This window comes from Anastrepha ludens, chromosome 4 (genome assembly GCF_028408465.1).
Source record: "Anastrepha ludens isolate Willacy chromosome 4, idAnaLude1.1, whole genome shotgun sequence".
Lineage (NCBI taxonomy): Eukaryota > Metazoa > Arthropoda > Insecta > Diptera > Tephritidae > Anastrepha > Anastrepha ludens.
The window spans coordinates 80,876,347-80,896,304 of NC_071500.1; the positions used below are offsets into that span (position 1 = coordinate 80,876,347).

General features: G+C 37.9%; 1 protein-coding gene across 3 annotated transcripts in view; it reads left to right on the forward strand.

Moving 5' to 3' along the window:
• Nucleotides 1–14,099, forward strand: part of LOC128859974 (ubiquitin carboxyl-terminal hydrolase 47) — a 42,182-nt gene extending 28,083 nt beyond the window's left edge. For all 3 annotated transcript variants that reach the window (XM_054097158.1, XM_054097156.1, XM_054097157.1), the window contains 9 exons: nucleotides 6,112–6,326; nucleotides 6,387–7,885; nucleotides 7,960–8,443; nucleotides 9,746–10,693; nucleotides 10,759–11,751; nucleotides 11,824–11,950; nucleotides 12,009–12,079; nucleotides 12,153–12,286; nucleotides 13,465–14,099. In XM_054097158.1, coding sequence (XP_053953133.1) covers nucleotides 6,132–6,326; nucleotides 6,387–7,885; nucleotides 7,960–8,443; nucleotides 9,746–10,693; nucleotides 10,759–11,751; nucleotides 11,824–11,950; nucleotides 12,009–12,079; nucleotides 12,153–12,286; nucleotides 13,465–13,708 — 4,695 coding nt within the window. In that variant the 5' untranslated portion in view covers nucleotides 6,112–6,131 and the 3' untranslated portion in view covers nucleotides 13,709–14,099. The remainder of the gene's footprint in view (nucleotides 1–6,111; nucleotides 6,327–6,386; nucleotides 7,886–7,959; nucleotides 8,444–9,745; nucleotides 10,694–10,758; nucleotides 11,752–11,823; nucleotides 11,951–12,008; nucleotides 12,080–12,152; nucleotides 12,287–13,464) is intronic.
• Nucleotides 14,100–19,958: the final 5,859 nt, after the last annotated feature.

Consider the following 19,958-nt stretch of genomic DNA (forward strand, 5'->3'; position numbering starts at 1 on the left):
ATGAATGCCTAATTGTTGAGAACGTCGGGATGGTTATGTTGAAGGTTGTTCAGCAACACTTTGCGCTACAGCAGCAATATTCTCTACAGAAGTCCAGTTTTTGGTGTGTCATATTTTTTTCTATCCTCGACTGATTTTTTCACCAATCTTTGAATTGTCGCCTCATCAAACGATTATTTTCACCAAAACCTCGAATTTTCCAATATGTTGTTTTTAAAGATCGACCATTTAGATAATAGGTTTCAATAATTTTAACGCCTTGTTCTACCGTGAAAATTGTACATCTATCTACTTGAAAAATTTCAAAGATGACATAAAAAATGTACCCTCTAGGAATTATTCACTACTGGCTTCTAGACGTCACATTCGAGGGACCCTTCATTAGCAAATATCAGAGTAATTTGTTATTTCATTAATGCATCTGAAAAGTAGGGAAACCATTAAATACTGGAAATCGAAATACTGGTTCAACTATAACTCAGCTGTTTGGAAAATTATCTTCTATAACAATTTTTTTTGTACCTTAATTTAATGGCATATTATTTTATTCCCACGACTATTTCGGCTATTTTCGAAATAGGGTGCGCAACACAGTTTTCATAGCCTGTTGAAAATTTGTGGCGGCACCTTACGAATGGTTCGGACAATATTCGGGATATAAGTCTGATTCCTTCCTATATTGACTACAATAAACGTAACCACAGTAATAAATAGTTTCTTCTTTGTCGTTGTGTTAATATTTTCTTCTTCTTCATCATCTTGAGTGGCGCTAAAACTGCCTAAAGGGTTTGCGCAACCTCATTAAAGCGATGCAATTCTGTAGTTTGCCACCATTGAAGAACGCAGCCTGCTGCTTCAGATGATGCCTACCCTATTCTTTCCCAGCATAACAGCGAGTACTGGATTCGGAAAGTGCTGACTTGTCTACTACTGCGATGTAGGAATCTTTGAATAAATCGTTTATATTTCAAGAGCCTCTACGGAGTCACACAGATGCATAATTATAATTCTTCTAAAGATCTGCGTTAATCGAACAACCGCATTTGCAAAAAATCTTTGAAACTTTCCAATAACGTCAATCATAATTCGCCGTTGAAGCGTAAACAAAGGAAACTCGCTGACTATTAAACGGACATCTTTCTTGGGTGGACATTTTTCCCTATATAGTACCAAGTTTTAGGTATAAATTTGAGAACAAATTACTCTCTCTTGGCCGGGCACGGACAGTTATTTTTCATAAAAGTTATACAAAAACATCTATTGAGCGGACGCGAACCTCTTCAAAAGGCAGTAAGATTTTTTATCATAACAAATCAAACAAAAATCTCCGTAAAAAATATATGTAAATGTCTTAGAGGCAATACATATCGTTAAGAAGCCTTAACAAATGCTCAAACAGAAGCCATATGAAACTGTTTCCAAGAAGCAGGTTTTAACAAAAATAGAAATGTGTCAACTGACTTCGAGAAGACTTGCCACTAGCATGAATTACCAAAAACCCTTGGCCAATTCCGATGAAATTATAAGAAGAGAATTTACAACCTACATTTCAGGTTGGATTTTTTTATTGATGAATTCATGGAAACTATTGACGATAATAGTATTGGCACTGAGAATATTACCGAAGAATCTAATGATTTTTTGTCAAACGAAACGACTTTGAATGCAGTTTCAAACTTAAAGCGATTTTGCAGCATTGACTTTACTGCTTTCGAATTGTTACAAGAGAATGAGAGCCAAAGCCAATCTACTAACATATCTAATTTTATGTATGATAGTTTATTGACTGAAATGTAATATTTATTTTTACTCTCTTTATTATATAATAATAATACTTTTTATTCAAATAAGAAATAATATTCATTGAATTAAAATATTAAAAAGTTCTAAAATAAGCGGACACCTCTCTTGGGCGGACAAAAGTTGACTGACGGTGAGTGTCCGCCCAAGGGAGGTTTTACTGTATACATATATATGTATGCCCATAGTTATTGATGAAGTGACTCATAAATGCATATGTACACATAAGATGAAAATATTTTAAAACGAGGACAAAAACAAGCAAGTAGAATGCATTAAAATTTTGTACAAATATGTAGCTGGCTGTCGCCTGTGGTTAATACTCATTGCGAGAATGGAGGATAATTCAAATTGGAATATGTGTAGCAGATCGAAATAAGTCGGCAAATTGCTACATACCTACATACGTATATGCGAAAACACCGAAATGCATTATTCATCTGGCCGTATGCGAGTTGTATAGGCAGAAGTGCAGTGGCAGTCATGAGGTAAAGAAAAGGAAAAGCGAAAAACGATATGAAGAAAAGTTTATATACTACATACATAAATCATACGCCCTTTCCAACGTGCTCCCGCCACTTGGTAGCTCAACAAATGCTCATGTGTGTGTGCGCGAATGCTTATTCGCCGTCTCGGAAAAAGATAACTGAAAAGAAAAGACAACATAATATAAAGAAAATATTTGTGCCATATTTCGCATTACACATCAAACTTTTAAATATGCCACCGAAACGAGGCTTCCATTATTATACATACAGACTGGCCATCGAGCACATATTCTCTATATCGTGCGTTTATGACGCCACGTGAGTTTACCGCTTGCATTACCGTTGATTTTACCAAAATTTTCCTCATTTGGCAATGAGCCAAGTTTCAAGTTTTGCCTCGACCTACAGTGAGTGCGGTGAGATTCGATATACCATTCATTTCCTGCTTTTCGGCTAATTTTTGAATTTCTACTTTTCCCCACAGTAGTTACCTGTAGTTATGTAGTCTGATTTGATTGCTGCAAACATTTTGAATATTTTCTTGTTTTTCTCCTTTGTGCCGCTTCTTTCTTCTTTTCGGCAATTTGTTCAAAGTCATGCCGTTTATATTATTCGTGTGCAGGTTTTTAGCAACTGTTGCTGCTATATTTATTTATATTACGCTTATCCGCCCACATGCGAACTTTCAGGTTTCTAAATACAATTTTTGCACGCAGGCATTTATTTACGCGCTTACGTGTAGTCGGAAAACTCGCTTCGTCGATTTAAAATATTATAATATATTTGTACACCATATTCACACATATATAGTAGTTTGACAAGTACATACATATGTTACTCTCTGTAAAAAGGAAATATTTCTGGCGGAAATTATATTGCTACATTAATTTTGGGCCAAAATAACAAGGATGGATGTTGAAAGCCTTAACTGCTCAGACATGCAGATACGACGCTTTTGGAATTGTTCCTAACTAATTTTTTTTAGAGCAAAATGTGTTAAAATGTATCAGCTATTCGATTTTTTAAAACACTATTTAGTAGTGTTAAGTGTTTATGATCTAATTAAAGTTTTTTTTTTTAATTAATTTGAGGTTAATATTAGTTTGGGAAAAATAAATTCATTGTTTTGAATAAAGTGAAGGCGAAAATGTAAGCTGAAATTGTGAATGGTGCCGATACTGTAACAGTTAATTACGTGTAATTTTGGTTTCGTCGATTCCGTTCAGCCATTTTTGATGTTAAAGATGCACCTCACATAGGCACAGGGCCGTAGAGAGCATATCCGGGCCCCGGGCGAAAATTGCAAATGCGGACCCTTTCAAATGATGTCTAATTCGTATAAATACGTATAATCTCGAGTCCGGGCCCCTCTGAAAACTCCGGGCCCGGGGGAAAAAGTACCCGATCCCTCCCCCTCTCGTCGGGCCTGCCTGCCGTCGTCGAAAATCTTAATAAAATCACAGAAATAATCGAAGTTGACCGGGTTATGATAGGTTAATGATAGTTTTAAGTGATACATTTAAGGAGTTAAGGGTAGTCAGAATTTTCAAAAAATTGGATTTTTTTAAGTATAAAAGTATAATATCTTAAAAATATTGTGTGAAAATTTGAAGTGAATCCGACAAATACTTTTCGAGTTATTCAACAATTAACAAAGGTCGCTCGGCCGCTCCGGAGCGTTCGAGAGCAAGTAAGCTTTAAATGTGTTTTTCTTAAAACTATGTTTTTTGAACTGAACTTTAACTTAACTTAAAAACCGCTTGGTAGATTTCAATAAAATGTATACTGCTTTTGAAAAACATAAAAAACTCGTGCCTGATCGAAGGATTTTTTTCAAAAATTTCGATTTTTTTTAAACAATTAATTGTCGGTTTTTTTCTCGAACATCTGAAAATTTGTTTGTTAATTTTGAAAAAAAAGCTTGTATCAGGCACAAGATTATCTATTAATAAAACTAATTTCTCTTGTCCGTTTGATTTTAGATGAATCTCCAAGGACGAGTGATGATCACCGCAAGGGACTTCTGGAGAAACGATAACTTGTACAATTATTAATTTTTTTTGTTGAAATTTTGCTAAAGACAAGTCGAAACATGATGTATTAATGCTATATTTTTATTTTTGTAAAATAAAGCAATTGACTAGCAAACAAAAAATATTGAAAATCATTATTTTTTCGGACCTCTGACTACCCTAACCCCTTAACCTTTTTGCAATATCTGGCACAGTTAAATGATGTTAGGACTTGATTATGGCTTTAATTTGGTTATTCATACTTTACGTAAAAAAATATCAGAACGGAATTTGTTAAACTGCATCAACTGCTTGGCGGCTTTCAAATCTTAAGGAAGTAAAATATAATAATATAATAAATTACGTCTAATATCTTTATGCAAAACTAATAACTTGCAAAACAAAATTAAGTGAATTTTGCTTTTGAGGTGCGTTACAAGTAACAGGAGAAAATCATAAATAAATTGCTTTACAAATTTTAACCGATCACAATGGGTAAAGTTAAAATTTAACGGAAAATATTTTTCCTGAAGGTTCAAATAATTTTGTTTTCACGAAAAGCGATTTATAGTAACAAAACAAAGACTGATCCGATTCGTATGGCAGCCGCTACCACGCTACCACGCTACCGGAACCTGAATTTATAATCTACTGTTTATATGCTGTTATAATAACCGCAATCTCCGAATTCAACAATCTAATCCCTTAGGATAGTTTACCAGAACAATACCTTTAGCTGCTTAGCTATTAGTTTATATATATAGGGTTTTTCAGTAAGAGCGCTTCAACTTTTGAACTTTTTTGAATAAAACACAAACGGTTTGACTTTTTTAACTAATTTTTTTTTATTATCGAGTTTGAACATGTACATTTAAGTATGAAATTCGATTTCTTTTGCATGACCACCGCGTGCACGTTTTACGAAGTCCAATCGTTGAACCCAATTTTCGACCACTCTTTTGCATAAATCGGCCGAAATTCCAGCAATTTCGCGTTCAATATTGGCTCTGAGCTCACAAATCGTCGCCGGCTTGTTACTGTAGACCAATGACTTCACATAACCCCAAAACGGGACGGCTTGTTAAATGGACCGTAAAATGGCCGTAATGCTCTTAAAGTAGCAGCAACAGAACGATTATTTTCATAAAAAATTTGCACGATTTGTAATCGCTGCTCAAGTGTGTAGCGTTCCATGATGAAATGTATACTAATGAAGTATACAAATGACAAGCGAAAAATAAAAAATATTGCGTCGTTCACCCTCCCTATCGGAAAAAAGTTGAAGCGCACCTATTGAACAACCCTATATGTGTATGTATATATAATTGGCGTGTAGTTTTTTGGGTGTTTGGCGGAGCTCCTCCTATTTGTGTCGTGCGTCTTGTTGTTGGTCCACAAATGGAGAAACCTACAGATTTAAGCCGACTCCGAACGGCAGATATTTTTTATGAGGAGCTTTTTCATGGCAGAAATACACTCGGAGGCCATTGCCTGCCGAGGGGCGACCGCTATTAGAAAAAGCTTTTCCTTGATTTTGATCTTTCACCGAGATTCGAACCGACCACGGCGGCCGCTATTAGTTTAGTTTCTTAAATTCTTATATGAAATTACTCTGGCGGAAACCTATCAACTGGGTTTTTAATATGAACTAGTGCAACGGGGTTTCAAAAATATGGCTAATTTTAAAAAATATATAATAAATAATAAGTAAATCAAATTTTTTAGTGTTAATTTCTGATAAATAAAATAAAAACATTCATAAAAATGTATTTGTATTTGGCATTTACAAAAACATTTTTTGCTTATTGCAGATAACAACGATTGCAGCAATATGGTCCAATTGGATCAAGAGAAGAGCACACAGTGTGTAGTGCATGATCTTACGCCCGGTTCAGAGCAGAAGAAAATAAATATTGTAGTGCGCTCGCAGTCCACCATTGAGAAGGTGTTTCGTAATATAAGTACGCAGTATCCCTACGAGGCATATGATTTAGTGCTGCAGCCAAAGGATAAGGAAAATCCACTGGTAAGAGAATTCAATCATTTCTATCCAATATAAAAATTTAATTTCCACTGTTATTTTTAGATTCATTTGAATGTGCGTCAGTCAGAGCTTCTTTTCAGCATACCCGGCTTTGTACCACAGGAAAAAAATATTCTTGTTTTACTGCCCTCTGGAGTTTGGGATGGAAATATTAAAAAACGCTTTGATTTTGCTAAAACAGTGACCAAAAAGAAATGCGTTTCAAAGTCAACAAAAATGTCTACAACGAAGACGCCCACAGCTAATGCTACTGCACACGATTCTGCTCCAACCGAACTTAAAGTTAGTACGCCAGCAACTATTACAAATGGTGTTGATTCCATCTCCACTTTTAACAGCACAATGAACGGTGATAAGGAATTTAGAGTGGACAACGCTAGCCACGATCAAGAACATACTGATGTCATGGCCAATAACAATCACAATGAGAGCTTATTAAAAAATAATGTGGTGAGCAAATTGGATGATGATGCTGTTTCATCAACCATAGCCGAGAAGACATCACCTATGCATACAGCGACTGCCATAGCTAATACAAGAACCACTAACACCACCTCGAATGTACACTCATTGAAATTGAGTCCTCTTTCCGATCCAGAGCTTTTATCTGACGATGATTTGGCGCTTGGTGCATCTGCTAGTCCCACCGAGACAGAACCTTTTGGGGGTGATGGCTTGCTTAAACTCCGCAGCACATCACCACGAAGCCCTAAATTCGGTCCACTTACTGAAAGTGAAATGTACCAGCAGATGACACTTGAACGTGATTTCATACGGTTAGACAGAAAGCTACAACCGACATCTGCTTCTGCGTCTACCATCACAACAACTGCATCTGCCGCGACCACCATGTCGACAATGAGTACGGGTGGAGCAAATGGATATGTGGGTTTGGTGAATCAAGCCATGACATGTTACTTGAACAGCCTGCTTCAAGCACTCTTCATGACGCCAGAATTTCGCAATGCACTCTATCGTTGGGAGTTCGATAACGACAACGAAGCCAAAAATATTCCTTATCAGCTCCAGAAACTTTTTCTCAATTTGCAGACCTCAAAGAAATCTGCTGTAGAAACGACAGACCTGACGCGCAGTTTTGGATGGGACTCAACTGAAGCATGGCAGCAGCATGACATACAAGAATTGTGCCGAGTTATGTTTGATGCGCTAGAACATAAATTCAAGAATACCAAACAAATAAATCTAATCGCGAGCTTGTATGAGGGAAAAATGATCGATTATGTGAAGTGTCTGGAGTGTAATACGGAGAAAACACGCGCCGACACCTTTCTCGATATACCGCTTCCAGTTCGTCCATTTGGCAGCACTGTCGCCTATGGAAGCATCGAAGAAGCGTTGCGTGCTTTCGTTCAACCAGAAACTCTTGATGGCAATAATCAATATTTTTGTGAAAAATGCAATAAAAAATGTGATGCTCACAAAGGTTTGAAGTTTAAAAACTTTCCTTACATACTGACTCTTCATCTGAAACGCTTTGACTTTGACTACCAAACCATGCATCGCATAAAATTGAATGACAAGTAAGCAAATAATTTGGAATGTATACCAATCAAGAATTAGTTGTTAACTTATATATGTGTAATTTTATTTGCAGAGTCACTTTCCCGCAAACACTGAATTTGAATAGCTTCATCAATCCTGCCGATCAGGAAAGCCAAGCACGTGGCACTTCCATAGCCGCCAATGTGGGCACCTCTGTTGGTAACGCTACACCCAGTGGGTTTTTGCCGAATAGTGCAATTGCCGCTAATGACGATTGCAGCACTACTGACAGTGGCTCTGCCATGGAGGAAGATTTGTGTTGCAGTGGCACTGCTACTGCCAGTTCTAGCCAGCATGAAAATGATATGAATGATGATGATGAAGGCATAGATATGAGCACCAGTACAGATCACCGTATTACCAGTAGCAATGCCAGCGTTGAACAGCGTATAAAACATAATACCGGGCCATATTTGTACGAGTTATTCGCTATAATGATACATTCGGGTAGTGCTTCAGGCGGTCACTATTACGCTTATATAAAGGAATTCGACAACAATGAATGGTACTGCTTCAATGATCAGACTGTATCACCGGTGAGTCCTGACAAAAGAACTTGTTATTGCCTTAGTTGGAACAAACTTTCGATTACTGGCAACTCATGTGGGAACGGACTGTTGTTGTTGTTGTAGCAGCACAAACATTCAACTACACCGTAGTGACAGTCCTTTGCCGGATATAAATCTGGGTCGTGCCGGTAATCATCGTTTGAACGGAAGGCTGCGTTAGTGGAAGGCTATCCCTTGAGATCACAGCGGGGTAACCGTTTGATGATTATTGACCCGATTGTCAGTTCTACGGACTGCGAATTCCCCAAAAATTTTGGTCCACCAACAAAAAAAACTCTTTTTGATGATAGGTGTTGTAGCAGCCTTGCTAACGGTGTTTTCTTCTCTCACAACAATGTCATATTTACGCCACCCTGTGCCAGAGCTGTCATTTATTTTCTCAAACTGTTATACTCTGGCCAGGCGAATGTGTGTCATTTTCTGCCGTCTAAAAAAGTGAGGGCGAGCGTTTTCTAGTTGATTTTTGTTTATCTATGAAAACTTTAATTGTTATAAAGAAACTGGAAGTAAATCGTCCATTATATTCAAGTTGTTTTGTTATATTAAATATATAATTTATGGAAGTCTTGACAATTTCTTGTTCTATCCTCATATAAAATAATACTATTTTCGTAATGTCATCATATGAAGAAAGGACATTTTTCGAGAATAAAAAACACTATAAGACATCTTATAACAATAAAAACATTAAGTATAGTTTTTTCTAGAAGTCATATGAAAGAAGTAGTTACCCGGATTCTAGCTTTAGAAAGAGAAGAATAATTTTCTGAAATAATATATATATTTTTTTAATTAATGCTGTTATTTTTGGAGTTTTGTCCACAACACTTTTGATTTTTCGTTTAATGTTAGGCGGACGACCTCTTATAGGTTTGCTTGCTAATGACTTTGTCTCAAACAAGTTTTTTTAATATTGTTTGCACTGTTGACGACCAGCAGCGATGGAATGCAAAGATTTCCCCTCTTTGCTTAATCGTATTATTTATTTGCTCTCGCACCGCAAACTTCGTCAATCGAAACTAAACTGATTTTGAGTTAATAAACAACTGATAATTATTTGGTTTTTCTCAATATTTAAAATCAAAGCGAAAGTGAAAAGATCTCAAAAAATTGAACTTTTAGTATTTGTCAGTATCTATTTCTCTGCGACTGCTTTTTCATGATGTTTTTTTCATTTAAAATTGTTTTACATAACAGTTATTTTCGGTCCCTGTTCACAAGCTTTTAATAGTGGTATTAAATGTTTTTGTTTTTTATTATTGCAACTAGATCACCGAGGAAGATATAGAGAAGTCATTTGGTGGTGGCTCCAGTCGCGCGTATTACTCAAGCGTTTATAGTTCAAGCACAAATGCATATATGTTAATGTACCGCCAAATAGATCCACAACGCAACGAACATGCGACTAAAGCGACCGACTTCCCCGAGCATATCAACCATTTGCTGCCGCAACTCCACCAGGAGGAAGAAACACGAGTTACGCGCAGCTCTGGTCGTCACGGAGTTGTCGTCTCAGATTTGTCCGTTCAGGAATTAGTGAAGCCGCGCGTCAATTTCTATAACCCTGAATTGAAAAAGATGAAATCAACGCGGGTTTATGTAAGTAACTTTAATGTGAACTCGGTCTTGGAGTCGGCCTATCAAATGTTGAATGTGGAGAAATTTGCACCACTGTCACGTTGTCGCCTCGTTGTTTACGATGATATGGGAGAACAGATTTGCCAATCTTTGGAACATATCAGCGATCCATCACTGACCGAGTTACGTCGACAAATGGATGGGGCATTGGAATTTTTGATAGAAACAAAACAAGAAGGACAGGACTTTGAGATTTACAAACCAGGCGGCGTCACTTGGAATGTATATATAGTGAATGTGTGGAAGATGCAACTTGATGGCCCTCATCTTGTATACGCGCCTACAAGAGACGCAAACTCGGCACTGTTGCACTCGATCGCAGTTCGCCTTAATTTGAATGAAAATCAATTGTTATTAGCCACAGTGAAGACTGACGCTTTTGTTGCGCTGGATTCTGCGCCACCAAATAGTGATTCACTGGAGGGTATGCAACACCAAGTTATAACACAGGAAGACTTGCAGGAAATCGCACAAGAACAATTTAGGGGCTTAACATATGTTTACCTTAATGTGCCCAATACGGATCCAAGCACGTTGGAAATCTTAGGCATACCCGCTCTAGAGACGCCCACAATTGAGGTAATGCAATACTTTCATAATTGAATTTAACAGTAAATTTAAAATAAAAACTGCTTTCTTTCAAGATCAACACTGATGTTGTGGATGCAGTGCAAATGAACTCAAATGCGATGCACACCATTAATTCCTCCATTGGTGAAAACACGTCAAACCTTTCGCAAAAGAACTGTCAGTCCTCCGGCAACTCACGCGAATCACCTCTCCTTCCCGCTACTTCTACGTTGACAGGCCAGGAATCTAACTCTGAAGACAGCAGTTTAAGTGACGGCGATCGCACACTTGTCGAATCGATGAACAATCGTTGCGGTGGTGACAGTCAAATTTCATCCACCAGTAATTCACCTTATCTGTCCAGCCCTGAGGATGATGCGTACAATAAAGCCAATTCGCTGAAACGCATTCACGACCTCTTCCAAATGGCACCCGATCGCACAATGGAGAATGCTTCGCAGTCACGCAACAATAATACGCCACAATTCTTCTATGCGGAAAAAATCAATGCGGTTGACCCCAGCACAATCTCATCAAGTATCCACAGCAGTAGCGCAAACGATCCAAACGAGGAGTTGGCACGCAAGCCGACACACTCGTATAAAATCATAGTAGATCCGCACATGAAGATGTCAACGTTTACGCGGCATGTTGAATCTCTGATTGGTATTTCGTCGAACTATTTTAAGTTACAACACAAATACGAAGTCATCGATCTAATGTCCACAGTGCTCTTCGTAAGTATGGGCGAAACGTTGAGCATTGAGCTGGGGAAAAAACTGCAACCGGATGAACACAAAGCGAAGATCTCATTTATGCGCCTGTCAGAACTAGACAATGATACTGGTAAGTTGCCCTGTATTTGTGAATGGGTCTATAAAGCCAGCATGACGGTTGGCGAGGCAAAAAAAGAACTAATAGCGAAGTTGCATCGCATTGATGCAAAATACAAAACGCTTCTTTTGAATAATTGCCGCCTGTGGCTGAAAGGTGGGCGCAATCCTATTAAAATCATGAGCGACGACGAAACATTAGGGACTGATCTGCGCTCATCGGTGGCAGCGGAGGTGAGTATGACAGATATGATTATTTTACATTTGTAGATTTTTTGTCTTTCCATTAATTAAATTTTTCAACAGTTCCTCGTTCAAGAGTGTGAGGATGGTGTAAATCCACAAGTTGGCGAAGACAGTCTTACCATTTTTGTAAGGCGTTGGTATGCGGATAAGTTGCAATTGGATAAATTCCAGGAAATCACACTAGAAAGTAAGTGACAAATTAAGCTTATATAAAAAGTTTAAACCAAAAAAATCGTTCGTTTCAGAAAATAATGAAATAAGAGAGGAGTTGGCCAAAATCACCGACATCCGACAAGAGCATATAGCCTACAGTAAGGTAAATCTAATGATAAGATTAGACAAAAAAAGTGGCCTTTGAGCGAATAAACTTGTTTCTATTTCATCCATAGATAAATGGTTCTTTCCCGTGCACAAACATTTCTTTGTTGAGTATCAACAGCACGCTTAGTTGGTTCTCGATACCAGCAACATTGGACAAATATCCACTAACCACAACAGTTAATGGAAATGTCTACTTTTACAAGTACGTTTTACTATTTATTTTTATACACGTGCACAAGTCTATTATAATTTTGCTCACATAACGGTTGTATGCAAGAGTAAAAAGGAATCAAGAAAGTGATAAGCATATGTCTGTATGCTTAGAATCGCTGTTGTAAATGAAGGAATATTAATCACATTAGGTACAAATGATGAGCCCAAAAAAGAAAAAAAATATACATATACAATGAAACTAAGAATGGGCGGTGACGTGACCCACTTTTGGTGTATTTGGTACATATATAGCTCCACACCTCATTTAGGTTCGACTTACATCAGAAGGCATCCTGTGGCTGTCCTAATAGCGGTATTTTGGCATGTCTGGAGCTTAGATATAGACTAGATATAGGAATCCACTTAGCCGTGTCTGTCTGTCCGCCGGTGCTGGCAGGATTCAAGTTAGAATTCATATATCTCAAACTCGTACCGTATATTATATTTTGACCTATGGCGAAAACTATACAATCGTAACTCCTAACGCCCCACTTCTTGTAACGATAATTTGCAAAATTGCCAAAAATATGGTATTTCAACAAATAATGAAGAAACTTTGCTAAAATTTGGACTAACGGAGGATAAGAGACGAAATAAAACTACCCACTCCTGAGTAAATGTGTGTGTGTTTCTAAAAGCCGCACTATCAAATTATCGAATGTGGTACATGCATTATACTTCATTTACGTAAATATATAGTTTTGAGGATTATTCACGTTAGGAAAAACCCCGCCTAACTCCCATGTAACATAAACAGATTCAAAACAAACAACTTGAGCAAACATTTTTACGAATCTTGTTAAACATATTAGCCTTGTCAACGTGTATAATAGTATTTAAAATGTTGAAAACTGTTAATAACCACGCCCAAGGTCTGTAACACTATAATTTTGATAAAATTAAAAGTAGAAAATATGTCGGTAGCTAATGACAAAGTTTTTTTTGAAAATTTAGTTAAGGAATTTTTTTCGAGAAAGAAATTAGGTTATTTAAATATATTCCAGAATACTCGTATATGTATAAGTACACTATGCACTAACACGAATAACATTGAAGTGATTCTTATTTCAGTATATGCCATCGGGGTTATAAACTTCGTTTCGGTCCGAATTTACACACTTCATTACTGCTTAAGTTTACATTTAAAATTCCGTTTTCTGTTTGCAGAGATGTTACCAAAGCACCCAAAGAACCGACTACCGAAGAGAGGCGCGAACTGAGCGCCCGCGAGAAGCTGCGTCTTGATCGTTTAGGCTGCATGTCAACGTCACTATATTCACCGCGACGCGAGCGTGCTCTTAAAATATATCTTGATTCGCCACAATCCAACAACAACAGTAGTACAACGACGACGTCTTCATCTGCGTCGACAGTAATAGGGGCGCCAGCAACACAGTCGGCGGAAGATTAACAAATAGACGAAATTAAATACTAATAATAACAACTACATTTTCTTGGCAAATGCTCGTACAAGTTGTGATCTGTTTTGTTGTTGTAGTTTGTCAGTTATTTTGGTCGGGGGGTTGTTTGACCACGTGTGCGAGATTGGAGGACAAAGTGTTTACGAGTGCCAAGGATGGGTATTATTATTGAGTAATCTATTGACTGATTCAAAAAACTACCGACAAATGAATGATCACCATCACCATTGTTGGCGTTTAAGAAAAAGTGATACCGCAATTTTCTTCGAGTCTTTCTGCAATTAAAAATGTTTATTCATTATTTTCATCAACAAATAAAAAATAAGAAAAACTGAAATTATATAATAAACAGTCTTAAAACAAGCTTAATGCACTATTAAATAATAATTTGTTTTTATTTTCAATATTTATAAACTCTTACGCATTACAGCGTGTGGGAATCAACCAACTCTTCCCGCTTTAGCATTTCTAGATTGGCGCGATAACCAATTAAGTGATTTTAGCCGAGTTCAACAGAGCAAACCAGTCGTTTCTTTCTCATGTTGCTGTTGTTGTAGCAAAACCCTGCAGGTGCGGTGTAGTGACTGATCGTCATCGTCTAACTCATCTAACGGTAGGTCCAGGAAGCGTACTGTTTCGACGGGTTGGGTGTGTGGGTTTGAAAGGGCATGCAAATAGATGGTTAGTATCGTGTGGTGTGCCTTCATATGCCGGACATATACTGAGTATGTTAGGGTATATTCTGGATAAATAGGAGTTTTACCTAATACAATATACAGAACGTAATTGCGCCACAGTTGCGCGGGTTTCGCGAGGCAGCTGAAGCTCTTCATCTGCAATAGGTGATTATTGTTCTCCGATAACGGCATTCGGAGAGTCGGGAAGTTTAGGAAGGTGGTAAGAGTCTCCCTATAAATGTCGTTTAACATCTGTTTGTATACTGCTCGGTACAATAGTTGTAGTTGTGTTTTGACCTGGATCTCGTTAGTGTAGTTGAGTAGATACTAAAAAGATCCTAAAACGCCGGCTCTACGTATCGGAATTGCTCGGGTGTTTTTCGACTAAGGGCTGCTGCCCCAGAAAACTAGCCCTACCACTGAACATTTATCTCGTGCTAATCGAAGCCAGTTAGGTATATCAAGTGAGCCCAAGTCGTTCACTTGATCTCTCCAACGCAAAGGAGGTCGTCCTTTTACTCTACTACCATTAGAAGGCACTGCATCAAATACTTTCAGGGCTAAAAGATTTGCATCCATTCGGACGATATGAAATAGCCAGCGGAGCCGCTGGGTCTTTATTGGCTAAACTATGAATATGTTGCCGACGAAGCGCAACGATCGGCTGTCTCATCACTTTCGAGGGTGCACTTCATACCCGAAGCGATGGAGAATGGCACATATGGCTCTATGATATATTAAACGTGGACAATAACATAAAAGATGTTCTGGAGTTTTCTTACCTGATCTACCCGGCAAGCTCCAGCTGGACAAGTTTTATTTATGCAGTATTAGTATACTTTGCATAGCTCTGAGCCAATTTTCGAAGCAATCGTCGTGGGCCTTTTTTCATCACGAGATTGAATTATCAATTCACGCACAGCATGTTTTTTTTTCTGGTACTATCCCCGCAAAACCAAGAAAACATGATGGTGCTTCATTACCAAAGATCGAGGTGAACTGACCGGTATACTGCTGCGGGTTTCATCCATGGGTGTCCTCCTCCTATTTGTGGTGTGCGTCTTGATGTTGTTCCACAAATGGAGGGGCCTACAGTTTCAAGCCGACTCCGAACGGCAGTCATTTTTATGAGGAGCTTTTTCATGGCAGAAATACACTCGGAGGTTTGCCATTGCCTGCCGAGGGGCGACCGCTATTAGAAAAATGTTTTTGTTAATTTTGCTTTCACCGAAATTCGAACCAACGACCTCTCTGTGAATTCCGAATGGTAATCACGCACCGACCCATTCGGCTACGGCGGCCGCACGTAGTTCATACAAGTGGTGAAATTCTCTAGACAAAATTTAACAGCTATTAAATCTCGTTCGTCTTCGGCTTCGTCTTCCACTTCCGCTTCGCTTTCACTCTGTCTGCATCCTTAGTGTCGATTTCTTTTTGTGTATATGCGAATTACAACTCGTCATGATGTAATCCCTTCCTCTTCTTTTCACTCGACCGACTGGATCGATGTGTCCCTTTGCCAAAAATTTAGTGATTGTGGCTATATCTTATTACTTACTCAATGGTTAAGCCCATTTTTGAAATAACCGGAGTTTTCCAGGCCATCAAACTTTTTTTTTTTGGAATTTAAGATGTGTTTGGCGGGATTTTACATCCACAAAAAGCCAGGGTGTTCTACGTTTGGTATTGAAAAATAGCTATTTTCACTATGCAAAACTAAGTGCTCTGGTGCATTAAAGTTTTGAGAATGACATTATTTAAAAGGAAATGTTGGCAGCACTAAGAAATTAAATAAAAGACTTGTTTTTAAATATGGAAACGAGGTCCGTGTATGAATCAAAAAAGCTGTAATTTGTTCTGATTTGATCAAGGAGTGGACAGTTAAAGATTCTGTGAACGTAAGAGTTAATTTCACCGTACATAGATCAGTGTTATTGGCCCCTATTTTGTGCAAATATACGCTGTCATAAGTACATCCTGCTAGTATTCTATTTACCATTTTGATAATTTTGACATCAAAGGAAGCTTTATGAAACCAAGGTTTTGTCGGCAAGCATTCGTGCAGTTTGGCAAAAAGGTTTGGTTTTTCTTCTGAGAATGAACGAAAGCCGTCATACCAATCCCTGAATATTAAATTTCTTATAATTCTTAGTGCCTCTTCAAAAGTGAATTCAACGCTCAATATTGAGCCGTAGCAGACAGTTTTCTTTGCAATAGCATCGACTCTTTCATTTATTGGAATACCAACATGTCCAGACGACCAAATCACCCGAACACTGTCAAAACCGTATTCATTTACCTTTTGTTTAAAAAGAGTAACACAGCAGTTGTTGGAGCTTGCTTTTTTGAGCAGCAGACATGAACTCGAGACTATCAGTAAAAATACAGATACTCATTTTGCATTCTTTCGCAATATTTAAGGCCTTAAGCAAGGCCCATAACTCACCAAAAGTGGAGGAGGTTCGCATTTCTATTTTAAACAAATGCTCCGTGTTGTGTGTAACATTAAAAATGCCACACCCAACGGCATTAAGCACAACAGACGCATCAGTTGCCAGAAGATCGACACCATCACGCTTGAGTTCATCGATTTTTTCGGCAAAAATAGCTTTAATTGCATGATTAGAAAATTTGCTTTTAGTTCTAGACAAGGAGTCATCGATCACCAACAAGTTTTCACAGTTTGCAATCATTAAGTTTACTTTGGTATTCACAAAAATCTCTTCAAACTTTTTGAAAACAATGCTATAACTGGATTTAACCTCTGCAGAGTTTTCAATCATTTTGTAAATGCTAGAGCTTGTTTGTTTTAGTTTCAAGATTTCTTTGGCAGTAAGACAAAGAGATCTTTCAGTGGGTGGTAACTCATAGGCAACAGCATACAGCAAGGGAACTGGTGTAGCTGGACGAACCTACCATCAAACTTAATATCAAATAAGTATAGGATAAACAAAAATTCAGAGCACTCGTAAGGCCGGTCGCGTATCACAGCAATGCATGCTTGTAGCCACTTCTCGCGAATATGCGGATTTATTGACAATTGGATAGAACCTGACCTCCGTGCCCATATAAAAGAATTTTGCACGTAATGTCATAATCATTTTAATTGTCTGATGGTTAATATGGCGACCGAAAAGTGACGCCACGTTTTTTTATTTTTCGAAAATTAACGTTTAATGGGAGGGGAGCGTGGTTATTGATTAATTTCGTAAACATTCAATAGAAACTTACCTTGCGTCGTGGGTAATGCTCTTGCCGAATTTGCCGATGGACGGCCGGAAATTTAGTTTTAACATATATGTACATACGTGATTTTTATCCGATCTCAATATTTTTTTTTTGGAATTTGAGATGTTTTTGGCGGGATTTTACATCCACAAAAAGCCAGGGTGTCTCAATAATATTTGTGTCGGATCTAAATGAGGTGGGGATCGCATGGACTAAGTTTCGCCAAGTTGTATTATTAGGACTCATTGATAGTACTTGACGGAGTCTGCTCAAATCAATCCTCTATTATTCTGTGCCTTTTGATTCCTATATGCTTTATACTCAATCGTTCCGTGGCCAAATTATAATACCCTTGTGCGCGCCAGTATAATTATAACCTAAAGTTGTAAAGTAAAGTAAAATGCTAATATAATTTTTAGAAGAATTAGTTAATTAATCTACAAAAGGTAAGCAGGTAAAAGGTAAGGTAAACATACCATTATTTAAAATATTTTACTCTTTTTAAATGTCATACTATCATTGATTATTAGTAGAGACGCTTAATTGCCTTGCTTTGGGTATTTCACCTCTAGATGGCACTTTAATCAGTAAGATATGTGTTTCGTATTGTTAAACACATTAAACATATTTTATATTAACACTAATTAATTCACTAAAGTTACTTGAAAAATGTGATCAAATAATTGGTTGGATATTATAACAATTCCAGTAAATAAACTTTTTCACACTTGAGTGCAGTGTGGTAGCTCCATCAGCTGATTGTAATATTTACATTTTATTAAGAGATGTGAGTTTCATAACACAGCAACGATATATCGAAATTGAAAAAATCCAACTATTGCGAGAAAAAAATGTTATTGTTATAGATATAAACATATTTATTTTGTTATTTTAGTATGTTTCTTAGAGTGAGGTAATTGTAATGGATTGTTCTTGTTTTCATTTTTTCTTTGCAATGGCTCTTTTTAAGATATGCCTAATGTTGCGAAATATTGCACTGTTTTCAATATCTGTTTAATTATGCTACATTACGCGAGTAGAGCACATTTTCTTATAGCTATGTACAACTGTACCTTCTACAGGTTATGTTAAAATAGCTTCGTTAAATCAGAAATGTTAGGTTGAGATCTAGAATTCCACTGTTAAAACATATCTGTCTTACCGTATTTGGTTGTTGTTGTTATTGTAGTATACTTAACCCTATTAGATCACCGGTCATCTTCATCTAGCTCATTTCACGGTAAGCCCAGGAAACTTGCTGTTTCGATTGGTTGGATCCAGAGAGAGAGGGGTGTTAGATGAGTGGATTTGATGGGCATCTGAAAAGGAGCTTAGTGTCGTGTGGGATGCCTTCACATGCGTTGGGTAGTCGGTGTCAATTCTGGATAGGTAGGAGTTTAACCTGTTACAGTATACAGAACGTAATTGTGCCAAGGTTACGAGGGTCTCTTGGTGTAGCTGCATCTCTTCATCTGCTATGGGTGTTGGTTGGACTCTGATAACGGCATTCGGGGGTCGGGAGCTTAAGAAGGTGGTAAGTGTCTCTCGATGAATGTCGTTTATAATCTGTCTACTGTCCGGACCAGTAGTTGTGGATTTGTTTTGCCCTGGATCTCGTCAGGGTAATTGAAGAGGTGTCTCCTAACGTGGCTGGGAGGCGGTTCAGGTTCAAGAAGGTGTCTGCATGGGTGAGATCTGCGGTAGCTGCTTGCCGAACAGTGTGTTGTGCTCCTTCACAGGGAGCATCTGTGCCTCGTTAAGTAAGTGTTTTAGTGAGGACATCAGGAGGTATCCCCAAGTCCTGCCGGCTAGCGACTTCAGAACCTTGTTGCGAATTTGGACTTTAGTAGCAATTGCGGTTGTGTGTGCAGAGAAGGAGAGCAAACCTCCTTTGTCCAGGTGGTAAAGAGGGTAGCCATGGAATTATTGGGGGAAAGTTGTAGATTCCTCGCAAATCCTCCGGATCTCGTGTCATTACTCTAACATCAACTGTCATTTCGTAGTCTAATAACCCAATTTTCATTTTATCGCGTCATTTGACAGAAGTTAAGATACTTTTAGTAGAAAGTTAACATAAGTAGTAGAAGGGTAACATAAATCAATTTTGCCGATGCAAGTACTTCTTATCTATATCTACTTAATAAGTTTGAGGACTACTTTAAACTAAGTAGTAAAGTCCTCTCTCGACGAACAAAACTAATACTCTACAAGGCTCTCATCATGCCCGTCCTAACGTATGGCGCAGAAGCGTGGACGATGACAACATCCGATGAAGTGACGCTTGGAGTGTTTGAGAGAAAGATTCTGCGTAAGATTTTTGGAGCTTTGCACGTTG